Source organism: Canis lupus, chromosome 15, assembly GCF_048164855.1.
Source record: "Canis lupus baileyi chromosome 15, mCanLup2.hap1, whole genome shotgun sequence".
Lineage (NCBI taxonomy): Eukaryota > Metazoa > Chordata > Mammalia > Carnivora > Canidae > Canis > Canis lupus.
In genome coordinates, this window is record NC_132852.1 from 5407415 (window position 1) to 5432935 (window position 25521).

The following is a 25521-nucleotide window of genomic DNA, read 5'->3' on the forward strand; positions in this document are numbered from 1 at the left end:
CTGCTGGTGAGGAGAACGAGTTCCTATGTGATACCTGAGCTCCTTTGGGAGAGTGATCTTCCCTGTCCTAGAGCACTAACGTCTAACACTCCTTGGCTCCCTTGGGGTTACTCAAAGGAAAGGACATTCAAAAAGGTTTCCTCTGAACATAGAAACTCTGAACAAATTCTGTTGAGAAAGGTGCAGGGACAGTTGAGGTGGTTGAGAATAATCTGAAAGTTGCCTGTTGTGGGAGGCAAGAATAGGAGCTGGGCTGACCTGAATGGTCTCCGTCAGGGAGGGACCACACCCAAATCCCGTAATCCAATCAAGCAATTAGAGTGGATTAGAGGACTTTGTGCCTTATCCCAGGGCCCAAAAGCCATAAAGGTGGAGGTGAGGTTCACTATCTGACATTTGGAAACTGGCACAGTGAGAGGAGCATCCCTTTGCGACCCGAAGCTCCTGGTTGAATGTATCTTGTGGACACTGTTTCTGCAGACATGGAGGCTGCCCACCTCCACCCCTCAGAGGAGCCTCAGTTCAGCGCCTCTCCCAAACCCCAGTCATGCTGGTCAAGGAGAGGCGGTGCTGAAGTCCACGGAGGACCCTCTGTGCCCGAGACGACATCCCCTGCATCAAAGACTCTCTCCTCCCCGACTGACCCGTTGGCTCCCGCATCAGCAGGACTGCCTCCCACCAAGATGCCTCTGAGTCGGAAGAGCCTTTCCCAGGTGGGAGCCGGGCTTCAGAACATGGGCAACACTTGCTATGTGAATGCGACCCTACAGTGTCTGACCTACACAGAGCCCCTCGCCAGCTACATGCTGTCCCAGCAGCACGGGACCACCTGTAGGAGGCAGACATCCTGCATGCTGTGTACCCTGCAGGCTCACCTGACGCGGGTTCTCTGCCATCCTGGACGTGTGCTCCGGCCCCTGCCACTCCTGCTCGCCGCCTTCCACAGACACAAGCAGGAAGATGCCCATGAGTATCTCATGTTCATTCTGGATGCAATGCAGCAAGCATGCTTGCCTGAGGACAAGCTCTCAGACCCTGAGCGTCCTCAGGACAGCACCCTCATCCAGCAACTCTTTGGGGGGTACTGGAGGTCTCAAATCCAGTGTCTCCACTGCCAAGGCATTTCGAGCACTCTGGAACCTTACCTGGACATCAGCCTGGACATCGGGGATGCTCACAGCGTCAGCCAAGCTTTGGAGCAGTTGGTGAAGCCCGAACTGCTGGAAGGTGAAAATGCCTACCATTGTAGTAAGTGTCTGGAGAAGGTGCCTGCGTCCAAGGTGTTGACTTTGCACACTTCCCCGAAGGTCCTCATCCTGGTCTTGAGACGATTCTCAGACTTGACAGGCAACAAAATGACTAAGGAGGTGCAATATCCTGAGCGCCTTGACATGCAACACTACCTGTCTGAGCAGAGGGCAGGACCCTTGGTTTATGTGCTCTATGCCGTGCTGGTGCACGCTGGGAGGAGTTGCCACAGCGGACATTACTTCTGTTTCGTAAAGGCAGGAAATGGCCAGTGGTATAAAATGGATGATGCTAAGGTCAGCGCCTGTGATGTGACTTGCGCGCTGCGCCAACCTGCCTATGTCCTCTTTTATATGCAGAAGACTGATCTGGAGAGAGACCTTGGGAGGGAGTCAGTCAAAGAGGGAGGACTCGCATCTCCCGAGGCAGACCCCACAGTGGTGGGTGAGGCCTCAGGAGAGCCGGCAACGGATCCCTCCGTGAACCTTCCTGCGTTGGAGGAGCGTGGGGAAGAGACCTCAAGGCAACAAATGACATTAGACCAGTGGAGATGCCTCCAAGAATGCAACCGCCCTAAGCCTGAACTTAATGTCAGGAGAAGAGAAATTGCTCTTCCTGCGAACGCAGTCATCCTTCACCACTCCAAATACAGACCTGAGATGCCGAAGAATCATCCTCAGCAGACCGTCGACCTGCTCACCACTGCGGCTGGGATGCTCCCACCTCAGGTGGCCGGGGACGTGGCCAAAGTCCCGCGTGTGCCAGGGAGAGCCCGACCTACCAAGAGGACGAGCAAGAAGGGACAGAGTTCTGGGGAAGCAGTCCAGGGATGTGTCTCCTAACTTTGGTGCACATGGGCGCACACACCCACACACACAGCGTCACTCACACACTCCAAACCCGAACACAGTCCCATACTGGAAATATTTTGTGTTGTGTGAAGTGTGTGTTCTGTATGTATGGAAGAACCATCTATCTGGTGTGTTCATGGGATATGGCCTTGAACTGAAACTAGGAGACACTGATATTTAAACCTGGGTCTTTGTCATGATCTTATATTGGGATAGTGTGGATTTCATATGGGGTCAATCCAGGAACCTGCCTCTCCTTCAGCCTTGTGGAGAGTGGGGGCCACTTGCAGGTGAGAGGCAGTGAGCAGTCAGGGTTGAGAGTGGATATGATGCTGAGGACCTGGGGTTGAAGTCAGTATGTTTGACACTCTCATCATGCTCCCCACTTCCCAATGCTTTTCTTCTATTTATATTGAAAGAATTTTGTCTGAACACATAAGTATGTATTGGGTCTTGCTAGCGATGTGTCTTGGTCAATGCTTGGAAATTGTAGGAAGGAAATTAAGTGCTTACTTTTGGGGCAATAACTGCATCCAGACCTGATTGAACCACAGTGATTTTATTATGTTCCCTTCACTCTCTCCCACATTAAGACTGAAGAGAAGCAAACTAACAAGGACTCTTATTCCAAAGGGAAATGCCCAGCCTCCCACTGAACATAACTTTTTATGACTATTTTGCTACCATCTGCTCTGTGGCACCTCCTGACCCAGAAGCAGTGGACTCTGGATTTCAGACCAGTTCAAATTCAAATTTGGACCTGGGTTGATACCTCTGGAAAACAGTGCCAAGTTCATGAATCTAGCAAAAGCTTTTTGAGGTCAGGTTATAGGTGTTCTGTGTTATCATTTCATTTCTTACAGAGGAGTTTGACAAGTTCTTTGTAGAATGGAAATTATTGCATGACCAGCAAACGCCTCTGACTGTGACCGTAGATGTGCAGTTGTAACATCACATCATAATGTTATTTTCACTCTGTATTCAAACTTGGACATGCACCCTTACTGGAGAGTAAGGGACAATAGGATCTGTGCAGAAGAAATCACGCTTTTTTTTAGATTTTCATGTAACAAAAACAGATTAGAGATATAAAGTGTCAGGGTTTCTTTCATGTCTGGAAATTGTGTTTCTTTTGACCATTACAGTTTACTGTGTCATAAAAAGTGAGGGAACCTGTGTGCATGTCTTGCCAAGAGTTCCGTAAGAGGACCTGCAGGTATCCCCGTCCTCTGAAGACTGTCATAGGGAATGAGACAGCTCATGGACTCGGGGACTTGTCCTCCACAGCAGAGGACCCTGAGGAGGTGTCTGTGGGAATGAGGATATGTCTCCACCTGGACTGTTGTGGTGAACCAGCAATTCCTCCGCTGAACTGGATGGAAACGGTCAAGTCCACCACGTGCTGAGTGTCCTGCTTTTGTGCGCCTACACATACACTCCCCCCACTACACAGATGCTACAGTTTTTCGTTAGGTAAATCTATAGGACTGTCAAAGCGTGCTTCCCAATCCGGAATGTCAAGTTTGTCTTAGTGAAATCCATTTTCTAACAAATGTAGGGAAATCATCCTGGCAATTTGTAACTTGGTTGTAAACAGAAATTAACAAGTTAATCTGAAATTGTTTTATAAATGTCTGAATTTCTGATTTAGAAAAAGATCCCATCCAGAGTTCTGCAAATTACACCATGTTTTCTCCTAGAAGACATTTTCTGTACTTGTTGATATTATTTCTCTGAAATTGTTATGCAGAATATTGCATCTGCTTTGTTTGTTTTTGCTCTAAAATGTTATTACGAAGTTGTGTGGTTTTTTATTCTTAATAAAAAATTCCCACATATGATTTGGTGTGCAGGCTTTTTCTCCCCAGTATTTCAGAACCTTGAAACAGTTGTTTTATTTCCAGGCTGGCTCCTCACAGAGGCTTCTTTGCCTGCTTCCCCTGAGTGGAATTCCACAGCCACCTCTAGGTCACCTGCAGCTCAAATTCATATCCTCCCCCCATGGGAATTTCTCACTCCTACTCACTGGCTCAATATAGGGGAAGCGCCAGCAGCCATTTAAGAAGAAATGCAATGGGACATAGGGACATTATTCTTCAGGGTCTCTTCAATTATGAGAGCTCTGACCAGGAAGATGCTTGTATGAGAAATTAAGGGGGAGGAGTAGATTGAACCAGAAGCACACCATCTCTGCCCAAGGCTAGCAGAGACCCCTAGGAGGGATGACGGGAGATGGTTGGATAGCACACTGTGGGGACGGTGGAGGCTGGGCAGTCAGCAGATGGATTCTCTGGTTAGGTGTCTGGACGTCAATGCTCATCCTGTCCAGGTATCCATTAGTCAATCGAGGGGTGTCTCTCTATATCAAGATCTATTAGTCATGAGGACAGACCAAAGAATCTGCAGAGCGACCCACAGAACAGATTCACGAGTTCTTTTTTTTTAAAGATTTATTTATTCATTCATTCATTCATTCATTTATTTATGATAGACAGAGAGGGGGGCAGAGACACTGGAGGAGGGAGAAGCAGGCTCCGTGCCCGGAGCCTGACGTGGGACTCGATCCCGGGTTTCCAGGATCATGCCCTGGGCCAAAGGCAGGCGCCAAACCGCTGAGCCACCCAGAGATCCCCAGATTCATGAGTTCTTTCCTGGGAAACTGGAATTGCCAATCCTGGATGGAGTTCTAGGTGGACCTCATACCTGTTTCCAGGCTACAATGTGTTGAGTCCTGGCTCCATCAACCTGCGGCAAGATTTCAGGCTGGAATTGTTTTCACAATAGAAATCTGGGCTGAAACTGGGTTTTGGGGACAGCCCCAAGGCTAGATTCCATGGCAGGATATGGAGGTTTAATCTGGGAGGCCACATCCAATTAATGATCTGTGAGCTTGACAAGGAGGGTAGGTTCCTGGCCATGGTGGGTGAATGTAAGCAGAAGGATTACCTGACTCCCCTTCCTGAGCTTTTCTGTTGTCCAGCAGGAGAAAACAAAGTCAGGACTTTTCACAGGAGATATCCTAGGGCATGTGTCTCGTGGCAGGTTTGAGCTCAGGCAGGAGACAGGAAACAGCTTCTAGGGAGATTGTCTCCTCCTGTGAGGTGTGCATCATCCCATTACCAGCTGCTCCAATAGAAGACACCACAGATGGACCACATCTTAGCTCTGCCTCTCCACTTCATAGAAATCAAGCACAGTAAAGGCATGGAGATGAGAACAATCCATTCCACGGTGATATTATTAAAAGTGCTCATTTTAATGGGAAAAGAACCCCACCCCTGTGGTGATAAGGGGACATAAAATACATTAGCCTCCTGTTACCAGAGGGTCAGATGAGAAGGTTTCAATACAGTGTTTTAGTTTCCTTAGAAGAAGCCATTGCATTCACTCTTCTGGCAGTGGACCGAGCTAATCCTGTCTTCAGAGTGTAGGGATAGAGGAACATTCCTCAGCATCTTAAAAGCCATCTACGGAAACAGCTCAGCAAACATCATTCTCAATGGGGAAACACTGGGAGCCTTTCCCCTAAGATCAGGAACAAGGCAGGGATGGCCACTCTCACCCCTGCTATTCAACATAAGATACCTAGGAATCAACCTACCCAAAGAGGTAAAGGATCTATACCCTAAAAACTACAGAACACTTTTAAGGAAATGGAGGGAGACACAAAGAGATGGAAAAATATTCCAAGCTCAAGGATTGGAAGAAGTAATATTATGAAAATGTCAAGGGTACCCAGGGCGATTCACACATTTAATGCAATCCCTATCAAAACACTGAGGACTTTCTTTAGAGATTTGGAACAAATGATCTTAAGATTTGTGTGGAAATAGAAAAGACCCTGAATAGCCAGGGGAATATTAAAAAGAAAACCATAGCTGTCTTTAAAATTTTTAGTGATACTGTGTGTGATACACGATTTGGAATATATATGGAATCAATACATTTTGTTGCATTAGGGATTTTTCCATTTGGAGACATCTCAGTAAATCAGTTCCACGTGGTGGCTCTAGCATGTTGGGGCTCACCTGTCAGCGATCACACAGAAGCAAAGAATTGAAGGACACATGGAACCTGAAGACTCCATAAGCAAGGGAGGGAACTCGGGGAGAGAATGGAATTTTAAGAAATCCCTCACGGAGGAAGAGCATGGAGTGAAGACACTCTGGGTGCACAGACGGGAGACGGTGGTGGATAAGGAAGAGCCCCGCCGTCAGGAGGGAATCCGATGCTGCCAATTCCTTCCAATGTGGCTGCTTTTGCCCTTGGAGTGTCCTAGATAATGTCTGCTTGAGGGCCTTGCTGTCTCATGCTTCTTACCTGGAAATGAAAAATAACGCCAGACATGTGGGTCTCAGGAATGTGGGAGGGAGCCCCGAATCCAGCAGCACGGCCACTGGGGAGTCTCCTTGAGAATCTCTCTCCCTCTCTTTGTCGGGCCCCCTCTCTCCCGCTACTCTGTGGTCTCTCTCTGGTCTCTCCCTGTCTCAAACAAATAAACAAATAAATCTTAAACAGAAACAAACAATGAAACGTGTTCATGTCTTGGCATCTATGTCCCCACATCCAAGTCGATTAGATCCAGGGAGCCCGGTGTTACTCAGTATTTCAGGGTGTGGGAAGCACTGAGTCCTTTCCACTTTGCTACACTGACCTCCTCTCTCGTGTCCGATCCACCTCCCAACTCAGAGACATTTTCAAGATTTTTCCAACAATGTGGTTTGGTTTTGGGGTCTGCCGTGCACAGTCTGGATCCCTGCTCAGTGAGAGGCTCCATCTCACTCTCCAACTGGCACAGATCTATCCGCTTAGCTCTCTATCTCAATCTGTCTGATGAATAAATAAAAATTTTAAAAACCCTGATATTTTCTCTACAAAATTCAAACTGTCACATTATTTTTCTAATAACTGTGATTCGTGAATGTTATAATTCATTCTTAAAGGAAATAATGGAAACATTAAATGCATGTATATGTCACCAAAGTTTAAAACAGCATGAGAATGGCCTCCCAAATCATAAGAATCTGTATAATCACGCATTAATTACCTTTCAACAATGCATTAGTCAATCTTGCCCCTAAGAAATATAATTGTTACATAGCACCCATTAGTTAACCTCAAAACCCACATTCATTCAGTGGAGAATGTCTTTCTGAGGTGTCACCCAAGGACCAATATTGGAGTGGAAGTGATTTGAAATCCTGTGCCCACCTCTTCCTTGTCAGGAGATTGTTACACAGACGGATGACTGTCAAGTGTTCTGGACAGGTTAGAGTTGCTGGGATATGGAGCAATTCCCTGTGGGAGATGGGTCCTTGCCAGGCACCTTCTCTTCAGTCAAAGGTGGGGGTGGATTGTGAAGGGGCTGTGATTCAATCAACATGATCTAATCAGGCAGGATGCGTTTAACTCCTGAAATATAAGCATTTCATTGCCTCTTTGCATTTCCAAATATTATCAAACGCCGGGTTTATAGGTTAACTTCTCAATATATATTTTGTGCCCATAATTTCCTGAAAAGAAGTCTGTCGCCATACAAGGCTGTAGGTCATTGACTTACACGGTAGTTTGTCATTTCTTTGTGTAGGTGCTCTGGGTTTTCAAATCGGTGCTGGTTGTATATGACCAAAAACATTGCTGCCAACACTCCACCCACCCTGGTTTGGACAAATGGTCTTTCAATATAAAGAGAAGATAAGCAATGGGATGAGGGATGCATGAGGACACGGTCAGACATGCTCACACTGACCCTAGGTCCTCAGCATCATTTCCACACTCAAAGCTGGCTGCTCACTGCTTCTAATCCTGCCACCTTCAAGTGGCCCCATTTTTCCCCAAGGCTGAAGGAGGGGAGGATTCACCCAATGTGCTTCCAACGGTGCTAAATCCATCTATTACTAATATCCATAACCTATACCAGCTTGCTCAGATAACTCTGTCGTCTTCCATATCTGGATGAGAGTGGATTTTGCTTTGGGAAGATAGGTTTGGCTCTGTTTGGTTGGGTTTGCTTTGGTTTGGTTTGGTTTGGTGTTTTGATGGCAGGGAAGCAAAAGACATGTAAGGTGACTAGAGGGGGAGAACAGGCCTGCTCAGACCTTCTTCCGCTAGCCTTTCTCTCTGGACTCCCTGTGCACATGGAAGGAATCCTCTCAATTGCACATGAAGTCCCAATTCTGCTGGAGAGCCCAGCATTAAAGCCCTATGCTCAAGCCTGCCTGCATCCTCACCCTTGCGCCCTATATTCCTGCAAGTCCAAGAATTCTTAGGCTACTTTGCTAGTTCCAATCCCAGCATCCCCTCATGATGATAGGCCTTCGCACCCTTGGACCTCTGGGATCTTCTGAGGCTTCCAGAAAGTAGGGAACATTTCTATTACTGCACACATCCCATGAGTGCCCAGGAAGCTGCATTTTCCTCAGAAGCCATGAGATAGCAATAGGGCGACATCCATGGGATGAGACATGGGCTTGAGGCTCAAGGGGCCAGACTCTGACCTGGGTCACATAATGATTGCCTGAATGGGAGTTACTTAGGGGTTGGGGGTGGGAGAAGGATCACACACTGTGGCTTTTCTACTGCATTCTGACTTTTTAAACCCTAGTGTGCTCATAGAGGAGCTCTTCTACCTCCACCTACAGGCATCTGCACAGACAGAGGGAACACCCTTAAACAGATGCTTTGGAGTGAGAAAAGAGCAGTCAGTTGTTTTTCCAAAAAAAAGAAATTCTCTAAATACAAGTATGGAGGTGCTTGGTGTGGTTTGGTTTCATTTGGCATGGTGTTGTATTGTTTTTTCCCATGGGCCCATATCAGAGATAACCCTGAGAAAGAGAGACAGAGAGAGAATGAGATAGATAGATGATAGATAGATAGATAGATAGATAGATAGATAGATAGATAGAGACTGTGGCCTTGGTCTCGTGCTATTTGGACGACTTGTCAACCATTGCCTCCTTAGGAAATCATCAGGAGGGTAAAAAATCTCCTTGCCCAGGTCTCAGAAAGGAGGCATCATGATCCAACATTAAAGATGGATCCAGAATATGTATAGAGGGAAACCACCCACTCATCCCATTAAAGACCAACCTGTGACCCAGGGCCCATACAGTACACAGGGCTCCCTCACAGGGTGCACAGGGTCAATGTTCCCTATGCAGTACTTCACCAAGGAGACTGGGTGTGCAGGAGACCCTCAAAGTCTACATATCCCCCAAAACTATCACGCTGTTGTCTCCTCTCAGTTAATTAAGGCTGGAGGAATTAAATTAACTATAGAGAGTTTCAGAATTGCTGAGATTAAAAAAACCCAGAAACCAAATCAAATGAAACACATGCACGCTATTCATCAGTGGTAACATTTTATTAAGGGAAATAAAACACTACACACGATTCTAAATTATGGCTGAGAATAATCGAAATGCGCAGATGAAATATTGCCCATCACAGTGCCCACAAAGCTACCACCACAGTCTAGAAAACTCATCTCAGGAGAAAACACAGTGTCCATTTGCAGAGCCCACAGGGGCTGTTCGCAGCTGAAAACCCAAATGCAGACATGTGTATGCCAATGAGAGCTTAAAGTCTGAGTTTCTATTTCCATTGGAGTGACAAGTGCTCATTCGAAATTCCCTCCACTTCTTGGAGAATCTATTTGCTGAAGAGAAAATTGACATTCCAGAGGGAAGAGTAGCCTTCTCCACAGCACACGGATTTCCCTAAAAAAAGGGCATTGTGTGCCTTTGGGGTTCAGTGTCTGTGCACGGCCCCAGGAGCATGAGAGGAAGCAGGCTGTGGACCCGGAAATTCCCATGCAAAGCAGCTGAGCAAGTGTTGATTCCCCACATGAGTCCAGGAGGGGCCACGTCCTCAGGTCCGCAGTCACCCCGTCAGGGTGCAGTGGGGTGGAGGACAATGTCCGAGGCTAGGAGCTGGCTCATTCGCTCTCAGTGTCTTCTGAGGATGAGGACACCTGTAGGTCACCGTGGAGGACACTCCAGGGGCCACAGACACAGGCTCCGTCTGACATGTGGGGGGCAGGGGGGCCCTGAGCAGGGCCTGGCTTCTCGGGAGGAAGGAATGAGGGAGCTGCGAGGAACCGGGAGCTCCAGCAACTTCTGTCCGTCTGGTGAAGACCATTCTCAGGGGCTGAGTGGGGGCCCACGCAGAGGGCGGCCGTGGGGGCTCGGTGCACGGCTGCAGCATCTCCATGTGAGGTGTGGCAGGTTTGGGCTGGGGGCCCTTGCTTGGCCGGAGTGCAGGTGTCTTCCTGGGCTGCCGGGGCCCGGCTGTGCATCCACAGGCACGTCTGCTTCCTGGAGGACACAGACTCCCGGAAATCCCCAAAGGGACTTCCTTTATGATCCCGGAGGTGTGCTGGCTGGGGCTCCATCACGGTTTCTTTCAGGGGTTCTGGGACCTGTCTAGGGGCATCTGGGCACATTTCTTGCCTGGAGTCTGGAGGGGCATTTGGGAATTGTCTGCCAATGCGTTGCTGACAGCGGGACGGGTGTTCTCCTCAGGATACTTGGGTGGTGCCTGGGTGTGTCCCAGCCCATGGCCCTTGGAGCCAGCCTGGGGACCCTCGAGGGAGACTCTGCAGGGCCTCTTGGTTCTCTGCTGCACAACCAGGCTGTCAGCCCTGACACAGGGTTGGCGAGCCGGCAGAGGGGTGTCAGCGATCGGCACTTCCTGGGCACTAGGACGTCCACCAGGTGGGCTGAGGCTAACTTGAGGGCTTCTGAGACGAGAGGTGGAATGGGACCGGAGTCTTATGTCAGGGGGCTGAGTACGTGGTTCCATCGGCAGGGCAGGCTCAGGGATAGAAGGCCTCCTGGTGGTGTAGACGGGCATCGGCATGTGTGGACACTGTGGGAAAAGAGAACACACAGGACTCCATGAGTTTGGCCACGGCACCAAGGCAAAATGAACATTCAGGAAAGAAACCAACAAACGCCCACGACCTTAGTAACCACCCCCTACCCCGGAACAGGGAAAGAAAGAGTTGGGATCTGTTGACCTAGGAGTAGGGAATCTGGCTGCAGCGCTCGTCCAAACAAAGGCCTGACAGGATGCTGTTGATGTCCTTGAGACATGGGGGGGACACGCAAAGTCCTGCCTCACAGCGATGCTTCCTCCATTGGACCAGCGCTTCCATCCTCTCTGCTCATGAGGAGATAGGAGTCCTGCTGCTGGAGAGTCATGGTGGGAGCTCCTGAGTGGGGATGGGCAGTGTGGGATGATGTGTCACAAAGGACAGCGGCCTGTTCTTCTCTGAGTTTGGTATGTGCTCCAGGAGTGCCCGCCAATGACCTTCACACGTCAAACAGCCAGTGTTCGCCCAAATACCAGGCATAAGGCAACATCATGGGCACCAAGGGAAAAAAGTGTGCAAATCCACGCTGCTCAACTGCCATTGGTCAGAGAGGAAGTGGAGCCCCGCCTCCCCCAGGAGGCCCATGGAGCCCAGGGAGTCCCCAAGGGCACAGCCCGGGAAGCAGCGCACTCTCACCCTCACATAGTCACAAGATTCCGTGTCTTCCTTCCAGGTGCGCTTCTGCCCCTCCCGGGGTCTCCTGGGGAACCTGTGGAGCAGGGCCTTCCTCTGCTCGGCTTCCTGCCTGCACCAGAAATGAAGGCATAGAAAGGAGAAGGAACTCCCTTCCCTGGATTCCAGCCGGACACCTGCTCGGGGCTTGGGCCACCTGGTCCTTTCCCTCCGCAGCCACTCTACGCCCACCTCTGCCCCTCATCCTAACTATCGGGAGCTGAACAGGTCGTCCAGGCAGTTTCTTACATTCAGAGTCTGAAAGGGTCTGCCTTGGCATGTGCCAAGCTCCATACATTCACTGGTGCAGGGACATTTGTCCAGCCTCAAACCCCACACCAAATCAGCAGGGACAGCTCCATCACCCAAATGTGGACCCTGTTAGTCTGGGAGCTCCTCTGCCTGCATCGCCCAGCCTGGCTCTGCCCGCAGCCGCCCTGCACACTGTGCATGCACACGGACTCGGGGTCTGTCGTATCAGCCCTGGCATCGGGTCACAAACCCCATTCCTCACCTTCGTCTCCCTGCCTTCTCCCTCTCAGCCTGGTTCAACAGCCCAGCCTGGTGTCTTGGGTCCCAATGACTCCCCGGCTCCACATTCTCCTTCAGCCTCCTGGAGCCCAAGGCCACGGGAACGAGGGTCGTGCTCAGTGTTTTATGGGGCATCTGGTGCTTGATGCCTTGTGTCCAATGGCGCCACAGTCCCTGCACTTCACCTGTGGGAGGAAGGGGCAACGGTCAGTGCATCCACTCAAATGCCAGTGAATCTATCAAGCACACGAATGGGACGCCATCCTCATGGAGTGGCACATGGGATGAGGACAGGGGACATCGTATCTGCTAGTGAGGTGTCAGTATAGTGAAGACCTCTGGATGCTTACTCCCCATCCCGTGGAAGGAAGGAAAGGGGAAGAGGGATTGGAGGTGTCAGGTTGAGGACAGTTGGAAACATCATTAAGACTCGGGACAAACACAAGGCTCGATCTGATCTTATGGTGCCCTGGGGCTGATGCTCAGAGCCTCTGAGTGTCCCAGTGTGTAGCCTGGGGGATTTCCTGCCCATGTCACGATGGACAACTGAGTCTGGGCCACGATCTTCTGGGAGCCTAGCCTGTCTCAAGACTCCTGGCAGAGCTCCTGCTTCAAAACCCATGCCAGCCTCCCCACTCACCCTGGGATCCTCCTCCTCTGGACTGGGAACTCTGAGGGCCAGTCCTGCTATCTGTGGCCTCTTGCCTTTCTGGGGTCTCAAGGGACTGTCGGGCCCAAGGTGGGCATGACCAGCCGCCATCAGTCCCACCTTCTGGAGGGACAAGTCAGTCTGCTTCAGGGATGGGTTTCGGGTAGCCTGAGGGAAAAGAAACAAGAGAGTCCTATTCACCTGACCTAGGCGTCCTCACTGTACCATCTTCCCAAGAGGCCTTAGTGAGCTTCAGGACAGTGGTGCCAAACACATTTCCCCCTGTCACTTCTCTTTCCTCCTTCCTGCCTACGCTCTCCTGGCCAAGCCACATCCCCGCTCTGAGGAAGGCCGCCCTTAAGGAAGGACTCTTGTTGACACTATCATTAAGTCTCTCCAAATCCCCTGTGGGAACAAAACCAGGGACGGGACCTCTCCCGATTGAGGTCCAGTGGGATGCACCATGGAACACGCAAAGGGCAAAAGCGTCAGGAAAGTGGGCTTCCCTCTCTCATATCTGAATGCCCCTTGTGACTCCAGAGGAAGCCATAGTTAAGTCCAAATTCATTGGGAAAACACATTCTTCTCTACTCGATGGGAAGCTGCCCATCTGAACACTTCCATTCCATGTGTTCGTGGCAGTGCCCCCAATTAACTGCCATTGAAGGTTTGGGAGGTGAATTTCTTTTCACCTTGGGAACCAGGTAATTCTTCTATTGAAAAAAAGGTCAATTATTTATTGACCAATTTATTTATTTATGGGACAGTGAGTGTGTGTGTGTGTGTGTGTGTGTGTATGAGGGAGAGTGATCACCTGAGCTGTAGGAAGGACAGAGGGAGAAGCAGACACTCAGTTATCAGAAACCCAGTGAGGGCCTGGATCCATCTCCAGAGCCTGAGATCACAACCCGACCCAAGTCAGTCCCTGAAAAACGGAGCTGCCCAGGCGCCCTGATCCTGTGTCTTCTCTAGGTCTGCAGGGCCCAGTGAGACATTTACAGGCCTTCTGTCCCTGCTTGTCCACCACCCCACACCCATGTGACACCTGAGGCCCCATTCCACTGGCATTGGAACCTCCGGGTGTCCAGGGCATTCACAGCCATGCCTTGGCTCAGTCTCTGTCCTCAGAACATGTTAGACCAGAAAGAGTCCTTAACCCGTGGAGGAAGGGCCAATCCCTCCATCATTTCCTCACTGTCCCATTGCTCTGTCAGGGAAGGTCGGACCAGTGGCCCGAAAACTCACCTGAAGTGCACTTGTGGTCCTCACGCCCATCAGGAGAGGCTGAGAAAGGTCCTGGACAGACTCCGCTGCAGGAGACTGGGTGTCCCGTGGGAGAGAGGGACGGTCAGTAATGGCGACTTCTGTGCTCCCGGACTTTTATACTGCCCCAAGGTCACGTGACATTTCAGCCACTTGAAAGACATCCACCTAATCCTCTTAGCTGCTGCAGGGATTGAGCCAATCAGCAGCTTCAACAGGCTAATGTCCTCATGAGAGCGATTTCTATGACTCCGTGTGTGTGCCTGTGTGTGTGTGTCTCTGTGAATGGAGGTGTGAGTCCATGTGGATTTGGTGGAGATTGGAATTTCTGCAAGTGAAATTATATTGGTACATTTTAGCATGGGAATTAGCCTCAGGACTCATGTTTCCTGAACTATTGGTATTTTACCAACACTTCTGCTGAATTTAGACCTAATGGTATTAAAAATGGGGTCAGGGTTTGAGGTTATTCAAGATGTTATATCCATTTTGTCAACTAACTTTCAGTTAAAAACTGAAATATCATAAAGAGCAAGATCTTCCAATCGGCTATAATTGCTTGATTGGATTAAGGGATTTGGGGGTGGTCCCTTTCTCATAGAGACCTTTCAGTCCATTCCAGGTCCTAATGGTGGCTCTCTCATCAGACAGCACCTTCAGGTCTTTCTCAACCTCCCTAACTGCCCCTGCTCCTTTCTGAACAGAATTTGATCAGTTTCTATGTTCAATGGATATCTCTATGAATGTCCTTTTTCTTCCTCAGTTACCTCAAGCGAGCCAAGGAGTGTTAGACGTCAGTGCTCTAGGACAAGGAAGATCACTCTCCGAAAGGTGCGCAGGTATCACATAGGAACAGGTTCTCCTCACCAGCCAGAATGTTTGTAGCTGTAACCAATCATTTGGGAATATGGCATCCATTGCTTGGCTTCTACACTTCCATCTCTCTGGACTATGATCCCAATCTACAAAGATTGTGAAGGTTTTGATGAATACCAGTTTCTGCCTAGGTGTGGTCCGGGTCCTCCACAAGAGAAATTCTCTGGCTGGTTTTATGCTTTTGGGAAACATTCCTTTGAAACTCCCTTTCCTACAAGAGTCTCTATCCTTAATCCAGTGTTTATATGCCTCATTTTAACTGTTCCTCAGGGAATTCCACCCCAATATCCTTTATATTCTCTTGATTCAGTTGGAATATGTTGTAGGCTTGTGCCTTTTTCCACATTGTGGGCTTGGCAGGTGTAGATGCAGGTAGGAGGGCACCTGGTTAGCTTGTGGTTTGAAAGTGTCATTATGGCTTCTTCCGCCCACAGAATTGGTAGTGTCTGCTGAAACATTTTTGAGTCGTCACGACAATTCATTCCTACTTGTGACCATGATCCTTTGCATTGGGAAAGGAGGCATCTTTGTGCAGGATAAAATAGTGAAGAATAATGAAGTATAGGAAATTGTATAAGTCTAGGAAAGGTTGAAACCTAAGTCTATTTGTCTTCTTTACTGACCAGAGGCCAAGAGAAACAGGAACATTTTGACAGGCCTTGGTCAGTGACTGGGCTTCACAAGCCCTGGGGCCCTGGTGAATTCTTGATGTTCACTTGTCATCCCTGGACACTAAGAGAATAAAAGTGTCATCTCTGAAGCCACCATGTTTTAGGATATTGATTCTGTACCCATGGAGTTCAATAAAAGCTTGTGTAGGATGTTCTATATGATATCTCCATTTTTACCTGAAAGTTTTAATCCCTGAGCCTAACCTGCCAATGAAGACACATACTGAGACCCCTGATGAGACTGTCCAGTCCCATTCCACATCTCCTCTGAGTAGCCCTAAAGTTAGCCTCAGCCCACCTGGTGGACCTCCTGGTGCCCAGGAAGTGCCGATCGCTGACACCCCACAGCCAGCTCGCCAACCCTGTGTCAGGGCTGACAGCCTGGGTGTGCAGCAGAGTCTCCCTCGAGGGGCTCCAGGCAGGCTCCCAGGGCCATGGGTTAGGACACACCCAGGCACCACCCAAGTATCCTGAGGAGAACACCCGTCCCGCTGTCAGGAACGAATTGGCAGACAATTCCCAAATGCCCCTCCATACTCCAGGCAAGAAATGTGCCCAGATGCCCCTAGACAGGACCCAGAACCCCCAAAAGAAAGCGCGGTGGAGCCCCAGCTAGCACACCCGCAGGAGCATCCAGGGAGCCCCTGTGGGGAATTCAGGGAATCTGTGTCCTCCAGGAAGCAGTCATGCCTGTGGATGCACAGCCGGGCCCCCGCAGCCCAGGAAGACACCTGCCCTCTGGCCAAGCAAGAGCCCCCAGCCCACACCTGCCACACGTCACCTGGAGATGCTGCAGCCATGCACCGAGCCCCCTCGGCCGCCCTCTGCGCGGGCCCCCACTCAGCCCCTGAGAATGGTCTTCACCAGATTGGACAGAAGCTGCTGGAGCTCCTGGTTCCTCGCAGCTCCCTTATCCTTCCTCCTGAGAAGCCAGGACCTGCTCAGGGCCCTCCTGCCACCCACCTGTTGGACGGAGCTTGTGTCTGTGGCCCCTGGAGTGTCCTCCACAGTGACCTACAGGTGTCCTCATCCTCAGAAGACACTGATAGTGAATGAGGCAGCTCCTGGCCTCAGACATTGTCCTCCACCCCACTGCCACCTGACGGGGTGACTGAAGACCTCAGGACGTGGCCCCTCCTGGACTCATGTGGGGAATCAGCCATTGCTCAGCTGCATTGTGTGGAAATTCCCGGGTCTACAGTGTGCTGCCTCTCATGCTCCTGGAGCCATGCACCCACCCCCAAAACACACCTTGTACTTTCCTTAGGGAAATCCATGCACTATGACAAAGGCTACTCTTCCATGTAGAATGTCAATTTTATCTTCTGCAAATAGATTCTCAGGCCTCACGGCGGCTCCCTGCAGTATGCATGTCCCCTCGTCCCACCTCAGGGTGCAGGGGCCTTGGCCGGGAATGGGCATCTGATCGCCCTGATGAAGTCCAGCCGGACGGAGTTGCTGGAGCACAAAGTCCGACAACTGCTGCTCGCCTTGCAGCGCAGAGATGTCATCTCCATTTGCAGCTTCTTAGACGACTATCGTGGATTCGCCACCACGGACAAGGTGCTGGACCTGCTGTCCACCGAGTGAGCACCTGCCCCTCCGCAGCCCAGGGCTGGGCCACCTGCTGCTGGGGAGGCTGGGGATGGTGTGAGCTTCCCGGCCTCGGGCTGCTCCCCCACCTGGAGCAGGGTAACCCAGGGCCTAGCAGGTCCTGGAGGGCAGCCCCGGGGCCTGGCCTGTGGCGGGTCGGCCAGAGGGGCTCTGCCTGTGCTCAGCAGCCATCCTCCTCACTTGTGAGGAGACTTGTGCCTCCTCCACCCATCACCAGGGGCCTGAGCTGGCCTGTTTCCCCATTGAAAGGGAGGTTTGAGAGTCCATCGGGGGTCTGTGTCCTGGGGCAACCAGACCGGGGGACCCCGGGGTGCCTCAGGCCCACTAGGATATGGGCCATGGGCCTGGCTGGAGCCCTTTCATGCTCAAGCCTTCAGGAGTCCCCAGCAGGTGCGGGCGATTCTCTGGGAGCTGCCCGTGGCCCCACGAACAGAGGTGACGGCTCCCGGGGCTCCAGCCTAGTCGGGGTGAGAGGGTGACAGCCCCCATGATGAGAAGTCACGTCCCCAGCACAATTCATGGGATGCCCCCGCCCTCCTCTAGGTATGGGTGCATCGTAGATGCGTGGGGTAACAATGACATGGTCCTGCAGCGCTGGAAAATGTGAGTGACTCCGGCTCCTGCAGGAGGGCCTTCCCTCTCCAGGAGGGCAGCGAGGGGGCTGTGGGGTGGGGAGGCTGCACCCTCACCCCACACATCTGCAATTCCCGTGACAGGGTAAAGGTCTAAGGCCCCTTCTGGAAAAGAGCACAGGAGAGCAGTGGATGGGATGCGGGCTTGGTGGGAGGCATTGGGACCCCTAAGGAGTCCTTCTCCATGCCCCCCAACCCTCTCTCTGCCCCACACCTGGGGCCAGAGCAGAGGGGGTGGGAAGCATTGCACTCCCCAATCTGGTAGCACCTGGACCCGGGGGCACAGCAGGTGCTCAGGAGGGCTGGTGGGGGCTCCCGGACCAGGCGGCCCCCGCCCCGTGGGAGATGGGAGATTAGAGTCAGTGGAAGGACACCCCCAGGGCCCCCTCGGGAGTGAGGCAGCCCAGAGCCACAGGAGGGAAGTTGGCGGTCCTGGGCAGTTCCTGGCAAGCCCTGGCAGGACACAGAGCCCGAGCCCTCCTGGCTTGGACCTACCCAGAAGACAGTGTGTGCAGTGAGGGCAATGACAGGCCAGATGCCCCCCGTCCCCGTACGCCTGCCGGTGGACTCAAGGGGCAGGTGGGCAGGGACCAGGCTGATGAGGGAGCCCCGCTTCTCCAGGAGAGATGGTGATGGTCACCCCGCTGGGCCTGGGCTCCCCGCACAGAGGCTGCATCCCAGCCCCTTCTCGGGGAGCAGGCCTGTGGCAGGCAGGTCCGCCAGGTGGCAAGGGGACGAGGATCAGGACTTGCCTCCAACATCCTGCAAGGGATGCCGGGTCCCTGGGTCCTGCAGGGCTTCCTCAGGACACCTGTGAGTGATGGTGCCCTGTCTTCTGACACCTGTGCCCTCCTGTCCCTCCCCAGGGCCATCTCCTGCATGCTGGAAATATGGCTGGATTATTTTCGGGATGAATTTTGTCAGCTCCCAGAATTTCCCTCCCTGAGGATGATTCTGGAATTCATGAGGCAGCGCATGCCAGGCTCGGACGTGGAACTCCATGCCCGGCGTTACCTCCAGCAATTCAGACGCCTCCAGCAGCGGAGCCAGAGTGGGTGGCCGAGCGGGAACAGGGGGTGCCCGGCGGATCCAGCCTCTATGCAGCTGGGCCGGGAGCAGGGGGTGGGCTCACACCCCACCCCACGGGCTGTGGGCTGGGGACACCTCCCAGGGCTCTTGCCCCCACACATGTGGAGCAGTGGGAAGAGTGGCCTTGATTTGGGAGGAACGTGGACAGTCTGCCCTGATGGTGATACTTTGTCTTCTTGGAGCTACAGCTTTGGACCGAGCAAAACACCCTGAACCCGCTCTGGAGTGTGCCCCAGCTCTGACCGTGGGGCCTACTGCCCCGTCGGGGCCTGAAGGGATCGAGGCCATCCTGGCTGCTGGGGCTGAGGGCTTGGCCTGCGCTGAGGCACCCACTGGGGAGGCAAAGTCGTCACTGGTCTAGTTCACTGCTCCGCCCTGCAGGAGCCCCCTGCACCCCTGCGAGCCTGGAGGAGGAGCAGGTGCCACCCCTGCTCTCGAGGTCATGGATGTGCCCGAGCAGCCTCCTAACTCGATGGAGCAACCAGCCATAGGACCGAAGCAACCCTGTGAACCACCTCGGGAGCCCGCCCCAGCTCCGACTGTGGGGCCTGCTGAAGCTTCAGGGTGATGGAGCTGGTCCTGGCTGCTGGAGCTGAGGACTTGGTCAAAGCCGAGATGCTGGCTCCTGAGTTTAAGGTAGTGCAGATGCTGGTCGAACCTATGATTCCCTGCCCTGATGAGGAAGAGCCACCTGCACCCGCGGCCACCCCAGAGGAGTAGGCCCAGGAGCCTGCAATTGGGGTCCCCAGAGTGTCAGAGCCACCACCTGCCTCCGAAACAACCTGCTTCGACCCCTGAGCAGCCCCCTGGTCACCTCGGGAGCCCGCCCCAGCTCCTGCCACGGGGCTCGTGGTGGCTATAGCCCAATGGAGCCTTCCCCTCCCTGTCATTGCATTGTTACTCTATTTTATGATTTTCGTAAACCTTTTGTAAGGGCTTATATATTTTATTTGTAATAAGGGATAAGTTAACCTGGTACAAAATTTACTCTGATGCTTCTGAATTTCACATCGTGGTACTTTAGGTCCATTCACAGTGTTGCAAGCCCCCTGGCCCAGGGCGCCGAGGGACACAGCCGAGGATCCGTTGCTCCCCCGGGACAGGCAGAGGCCGGGAGGACCCAGGACAGCCAGGTCACTCCTGCTGCCAGGCCCAGAGCTGTGCAGGTCAGCAGCCCCGCCCTGGAGCACCCAGGCCCTGCACACTGGGGGCTGTTGTAGTTACTGCGGGAGCTGACTCCAGGGCTGCACAGCTGGCTGCCTGCACTGTTGTTGTCCCTCCTGGTGTCACCCTGTACCTGGGACTGAGCAGGGGGCTCACAGGATAAACTCCCACTGAGCCGTACACCTGGCAGAAGGCGGGGCAGCTCCCCAGGTACACACACCTGAGAATCAGCACAGCAGGACCCTCCCCCAGAAGAATTGCTAGAAGGTAAGGGGAAAAGCCAGTTATTGACCAAGCAGCACTGGAAAGTTCCAGGGGAAGTGGAGGGATTTACAGTATATAGAATCAAGATTTGTGGTTTCCTGCCTTGTTAATTTTCCCCATTCTCACTGGTGTGAGGTGGGATCTCATGGTGGTTTTGATTTGTATTTCCCTGATGGCAAGTGATGCGGAGCATTGTCTCATGTGCATGTTGGCCATGTCTATGTCTTCCTCTGTGAGATTTCTCTTCATGTCTTTTGCCCATTTCATGATTGGTTTGTTTGTTTCTTTGCTGTTGAGTTTAATAAGTTCTTTATAGATCTTGGATACTAGCCCTTTATCTGATACGTCATTTGCAAATATCTTCTCCCATTCTGTAGGTTGTCTTTTAGTTTTGTCGACTGTTTCCTTTGCTGTGCAGAAGCTTCTTATCTCCATGAAGTCCCAATAGTTCATTTTTGCTTTTGTTTCTCTTGCCTTCATGGATGTATCTTGCAAGAATTTGCTTTGGCCAAGTTCAAAAAGGGTGTTGCCTGTGTTCTCCTCTAGGATTTTTGATGGAATCTTGTCTCACATTTAGATCTTTCATCCATTTTGAGTTTATCCTTGTGTATGGTGCAAGAGAGTGGTCTAGTTTCATTCTTCTGCATGTGGATGTCCAATTTTCCCAGCACCATTTATTGAAGAGACTGTCTTTTTTCCAGTGGATAGTCTTCCCTGCTTTGTCGAATATTAGTTTACCATAAAGTTGAGGGTCCACTTCTGGATTCTCTATTCTGTTCAGACTTTTTGGTAAAACTAGAATCTGCATTCACAGCTTTCATATTTGTATCTTTACCTAAATTCACTAGAGATGGGTTCCTTCTGCAAACACTTGCTTCTCCTATTATAAAAAGAAAGGGAAGTGTAGCAGCCTCGAGGGAAATGCTACTGTTAACCCATCACCAAAGAAGAGGATCTTTATCACATAAGCAAAATAGTAGCCCCAGAATGGCCTAGAACAAATCTATGCACAGAGGAAAATAAATTCTCAAATGGTAAGTCAGGAACGTTTGGGGGAACACTCATGGATGGGTCTTTTCTCCCCTCTTTTTTTATAACCTTTATCTAATGCATGCCTCAAGGATAGTCACTCTCGAAGATCAAATATTCCATTCACTTTCCAGGTGAAAGCCTTCATTCATTCAAATCTTTCAAAATAAATTGATTGCATATTTATTATGTACCAGGCACCGTTTAAGCAAACAAAACAGATAAGGGTCACAGCCTCATGGATCTCACATACTAGTCAGAGAGTCAGATAATAAGCAAATAAAATAAAGTTCAATTTTTACACCATCAAAAATGCCCTGAAGGGTCTCTCATTTTCCAATACACACAATCATTATAATTGACAAGCTGACTGCACGATATGTTGAATCTAACTGGGTAAGATAAGGAAATCATTATTCTCAGTATGAAACTAAAAAGATCTACTTTTTTTTTTTTATTACCATGGTGTGAATTAGTGACCCAATTAAACATCTAACTCCCAAAGCACACCTGTCATCACCAGTGCATTAAATAACAAGGACAAGAATCCATTTTAAGTGCAATTTCTTCCATGTCTGGAGCACTTTTTAGAATGCTTTCATAAAGCAGTGTCTTATTCTTCTGAAATAATTACATTCTCTCAGGCATTGGATTCATAATCTACTCGTAGCCTAAAAATCCACATTTGAATTTGATCATGGTTTTTTGAAGAAATTAAAAGACTTAGGCACTGCAAAGAATTTTACTTTAAGCAAACCAGGGGTTGGGTACCCTGACGTTGGCCACAGAACCTGACACAGGAAGAATACAAATGTATTTTTGTGCCCATCTCCCCACATGCGCCCAGCACTGTGCAATTTACAGGCATGATTGCATGAAATCTTGCAACAACGCTGTAAAGCAAGTGGTGATATCTCAATTTAATAGTTGAAGAGAAAGAGTCTACATGGCTTTCTCAAGACTGTGTTGCTAGTAAGTGATGTGGCTCGGGGCGCTTGAGGCAGAAATTCATGCTCCCTCTCTATATCCCTTTTTTTTCTTGGGCATATCACATCTGGGATTGGTATCTGTATCCCATGTGAGCACGAATTATCAACTTTAGTGTGTTCTTTTAAAAATATGGTAGTGTGTTTCATGAGTTGGTATTTGTTGAACCCAGGGAATGTTGTGCAGAACTACATGATCTACTGACAAAAAAAAAAAAATATATATATATATATATATATATATATATATATATATATATATCCTTGACTTCTTCATATATAGCACTTTTCTGTGAATGCATTTCTCAAGGTTTATTTTATTTTATTTTATTTTATTTTTTTATTTTATTTTATTTTTTTTTATTGGTGTTCAATTTACTAACATACAGAATAACACCCAGTGCCCGTCACCCATTCACTCCCACCCCCCGCCCTCCTCCCCTTCTACCACCCCTAGTTCGTTTCCCAGAGTTAGCAGTCTTTACGTTCTGTCTCCCTTTCTGATAATTCCCACACATTTCTTCTCCCTTCCCTTATTTTCCCTTTCACTATTATTTATATTCCCCAAATGAATGAGAACATATAATGTTTGTCCTTCTCCGACTGACTTACTTCACTCAGCATAATACCCTCCAGTTCCATCCACGTTGAAGCAAATGGTGGGTATTTGTCATTTCTAATAGCTGAGTAATATTCCATTGTATACATAAACCACATCTTCTTTATCCATTCATCTTTCGTTGGACACCGAGGCTCCTTCCACAGTTTGGCTATAGTGGCCATTGCTGCTAGAAACATCGGGGTGCAGGTGTCCCGGCGTTTCATTGCATTTGTATCTTTGGGGTAAATCCCCAACAGTGCAATTGCTGGGTCGTAGGGCAGGTATATTTTTAACTGTTTGAGGAACCTCCACACAGTTTTCCAGAGTGGCTGCACCAGTTCATATTCCCACCAACAGTGTAGGAGGGTTCCCTTTTCTCCGCATCCTCTCCAACATTTGTTGTTTCCTGCCTTGTTAATTTTCCCCATTCTCACTGGTGTGAGGTGGTATCTCATTGTAGTTTTGATTTGTATTTCCCTGATGGCAAGTGATGCAGAGCATTTTCTCATATGCATGTTGGCCATGTCTATGTCTTCCTCTGTGAGATTTCTGTTCATGTCTTTTGCCCATTTCATGATTGGATTGTTTGTTTCTTTGGTGTTGAGTTTAATATGTTCTTTATAGATCTTGGAAACTAGCCCTTTATCTGATACGTCATTTGCAAATATCTTCTCCCATTCTGTAGGTTGTCTTTGAGTTTTGTTGACTGTATCCTTTGCTGTGCAAAAGCTTCTTATCTTGATGAAGTCCCAATAGTTCATTTTTGCTTTTGTTTCTTTTGCCTTCGTGGATGTATCTTGCAAGAAGTTACTATGGCCGAGTTCAAAAAGGGTGTTGCCTGTGTTCTTCTCTAGGATTTTGATGGAATCTTGTCTCACATTTAGATCTTTCATCCATTTTGAGTTTATCTTCGTGTATGGTGAAAGAGAGTGGTCTAGTTTCATTCTTCTGCATGTGGATGTCCAATTTTCCCAGCACCATTTATTGAAGAGACTGTCTTTCTTCCAATGGATAGTCTTTCCTCCTTTATCGAATATTAGTTGCCCATAAAGTTCAGGGTCCACTTCTGGATTCTCTATTCTGTTCCACTGATCTATGTGTCTGTTTTTGTGCCAGTACCACACTGTCTTGATGACCACAGCTTTGTAGTACAACCTGAAATCTGGCATTGTGATGCCCCCAGATATGGTTTTCTTTTTTAAAATTCCCCTGGCTATTCGGGGTCTTTTCTGATTCCACACAAATCTTAAAATAATTTGTTCTAACTCTCTGAAGAAAGTCCATGGTATTTTGATAGGGATTGCATTAAACGTGTATATTGCCCTGGGTAACATTGACATTTTCACAATATTAATTCTGCCAATCCATGAGCATGGAATATTTTTCCATCTCTTTGTGTCTTCCTCAATTTCTTTCAGAAGTGTTCTATAGTTTTGAGGGTATAGATCCTTTACATCTTTGGTGAGGTTTATTCCTAGGTATCTTATACTTTTGGGTGCAATTGTAAATGGGATTGACTCCTTAATTTCTCTTTCTTCAGTCTCATTGTTAGTGTATAGAAATGCCACTGACTTCTGGGCATTGATTTTGTATCCTGCCACGCTACCGAATTGCTGTATGAGTTCTAGCAATCTTGGGGTGGAGACTTTTGGGTTTTCTATGTAGAGTATCATGTCATCGGCGAAGAGAGAGAGTTTGACGTCTTCTTTGCCAATTTGAATGCCTTTAATGTCTTTTTGTTGTCTGATTGCTGAGGCTAGGACTTCCAGTACTATGTTGAATAGCAGTGGTGAGAGTGGACATCCCTGTCTTGTTCCTGATCTTAGGGGAAAGGCTCCCAGTGCTTCCCCATTGAGAATGATATTTGCTGTGGGCTTTTCATAGATGGCTTTTAAGATGTCGAGGAATGTTCCCTCTATCCCTACACTCTGAAGAGTTTTAATCAGGAATGGATGCTGTATTTTGTCAAATGCTTTCTCTGCATCCAATGAGAGGATCATATGGTTCTTGGTTTTTCTCTTGCTGATATGATGAATCACATTGATTGTTTTACGGGTGTTGAACCAGCCTTGTGTCCCAGGGATAAATCCTACTTGGTCATGGTGAATAATTTTCTTAATGTACTGTTGGATCCTATTGGCCAGTATCTTGTTGAGAATTTTTGCATCCATGTTCATCAGGGATATTGGTCTGTAATTCTCCTTTTTGGCGGGGTCTTTGTCTGGCTTTGGAATTAAGGTGATGCTGGCTTCATAGAACGAATTTGGAAGTACTCCATCTCTTTCTATCTTTCCACACAGCTTTAGGAGAATAGGTATGATTTCTTCTTTAAACGTTTGATAAAATTCTCCTGGGAAGCCATCTGGCCCTGGACTCTTGTGTCTTGGGAGGTTTTTGATGACTGCTTCAATTTCCTCCCTGGTTATTGGCCTGTTCAGGTTTTCTATTTCTTCCTGTTCCAGTTTTGGTAGTTTGTGGCTTTCCAGGAATGCGTCCATTTCTCCTA

General features: G+C 49.4%; 1 protein-coding gene across 1 annotated transcript; it reads left to right on the plus strand.

Annotated features, from left to right (window-relative positions):
* Window positions 1-683: 683 nt before the first annotated feature.
* Window positions 684-19332, plus strand: LOC140605392 (ubiquitin carboxyl-terminal hydrolase 17-like protein 6). The gene is made up of 4 exons (XM_072777661.1): window positions 684-2006; window positions 17029-17222; window positions 18749-18933; window positions 19208-19332. The coding sequence occupies exons 1-4, from the start codon at window positions 684-686 to the stop codon at window positions 19330-19332; spliced, it is 1827 nt and encodes a 608-aa protein (XP_072633762.1).
* Window positions 19333-25521: the final 6189 nt, after the last annotated feature.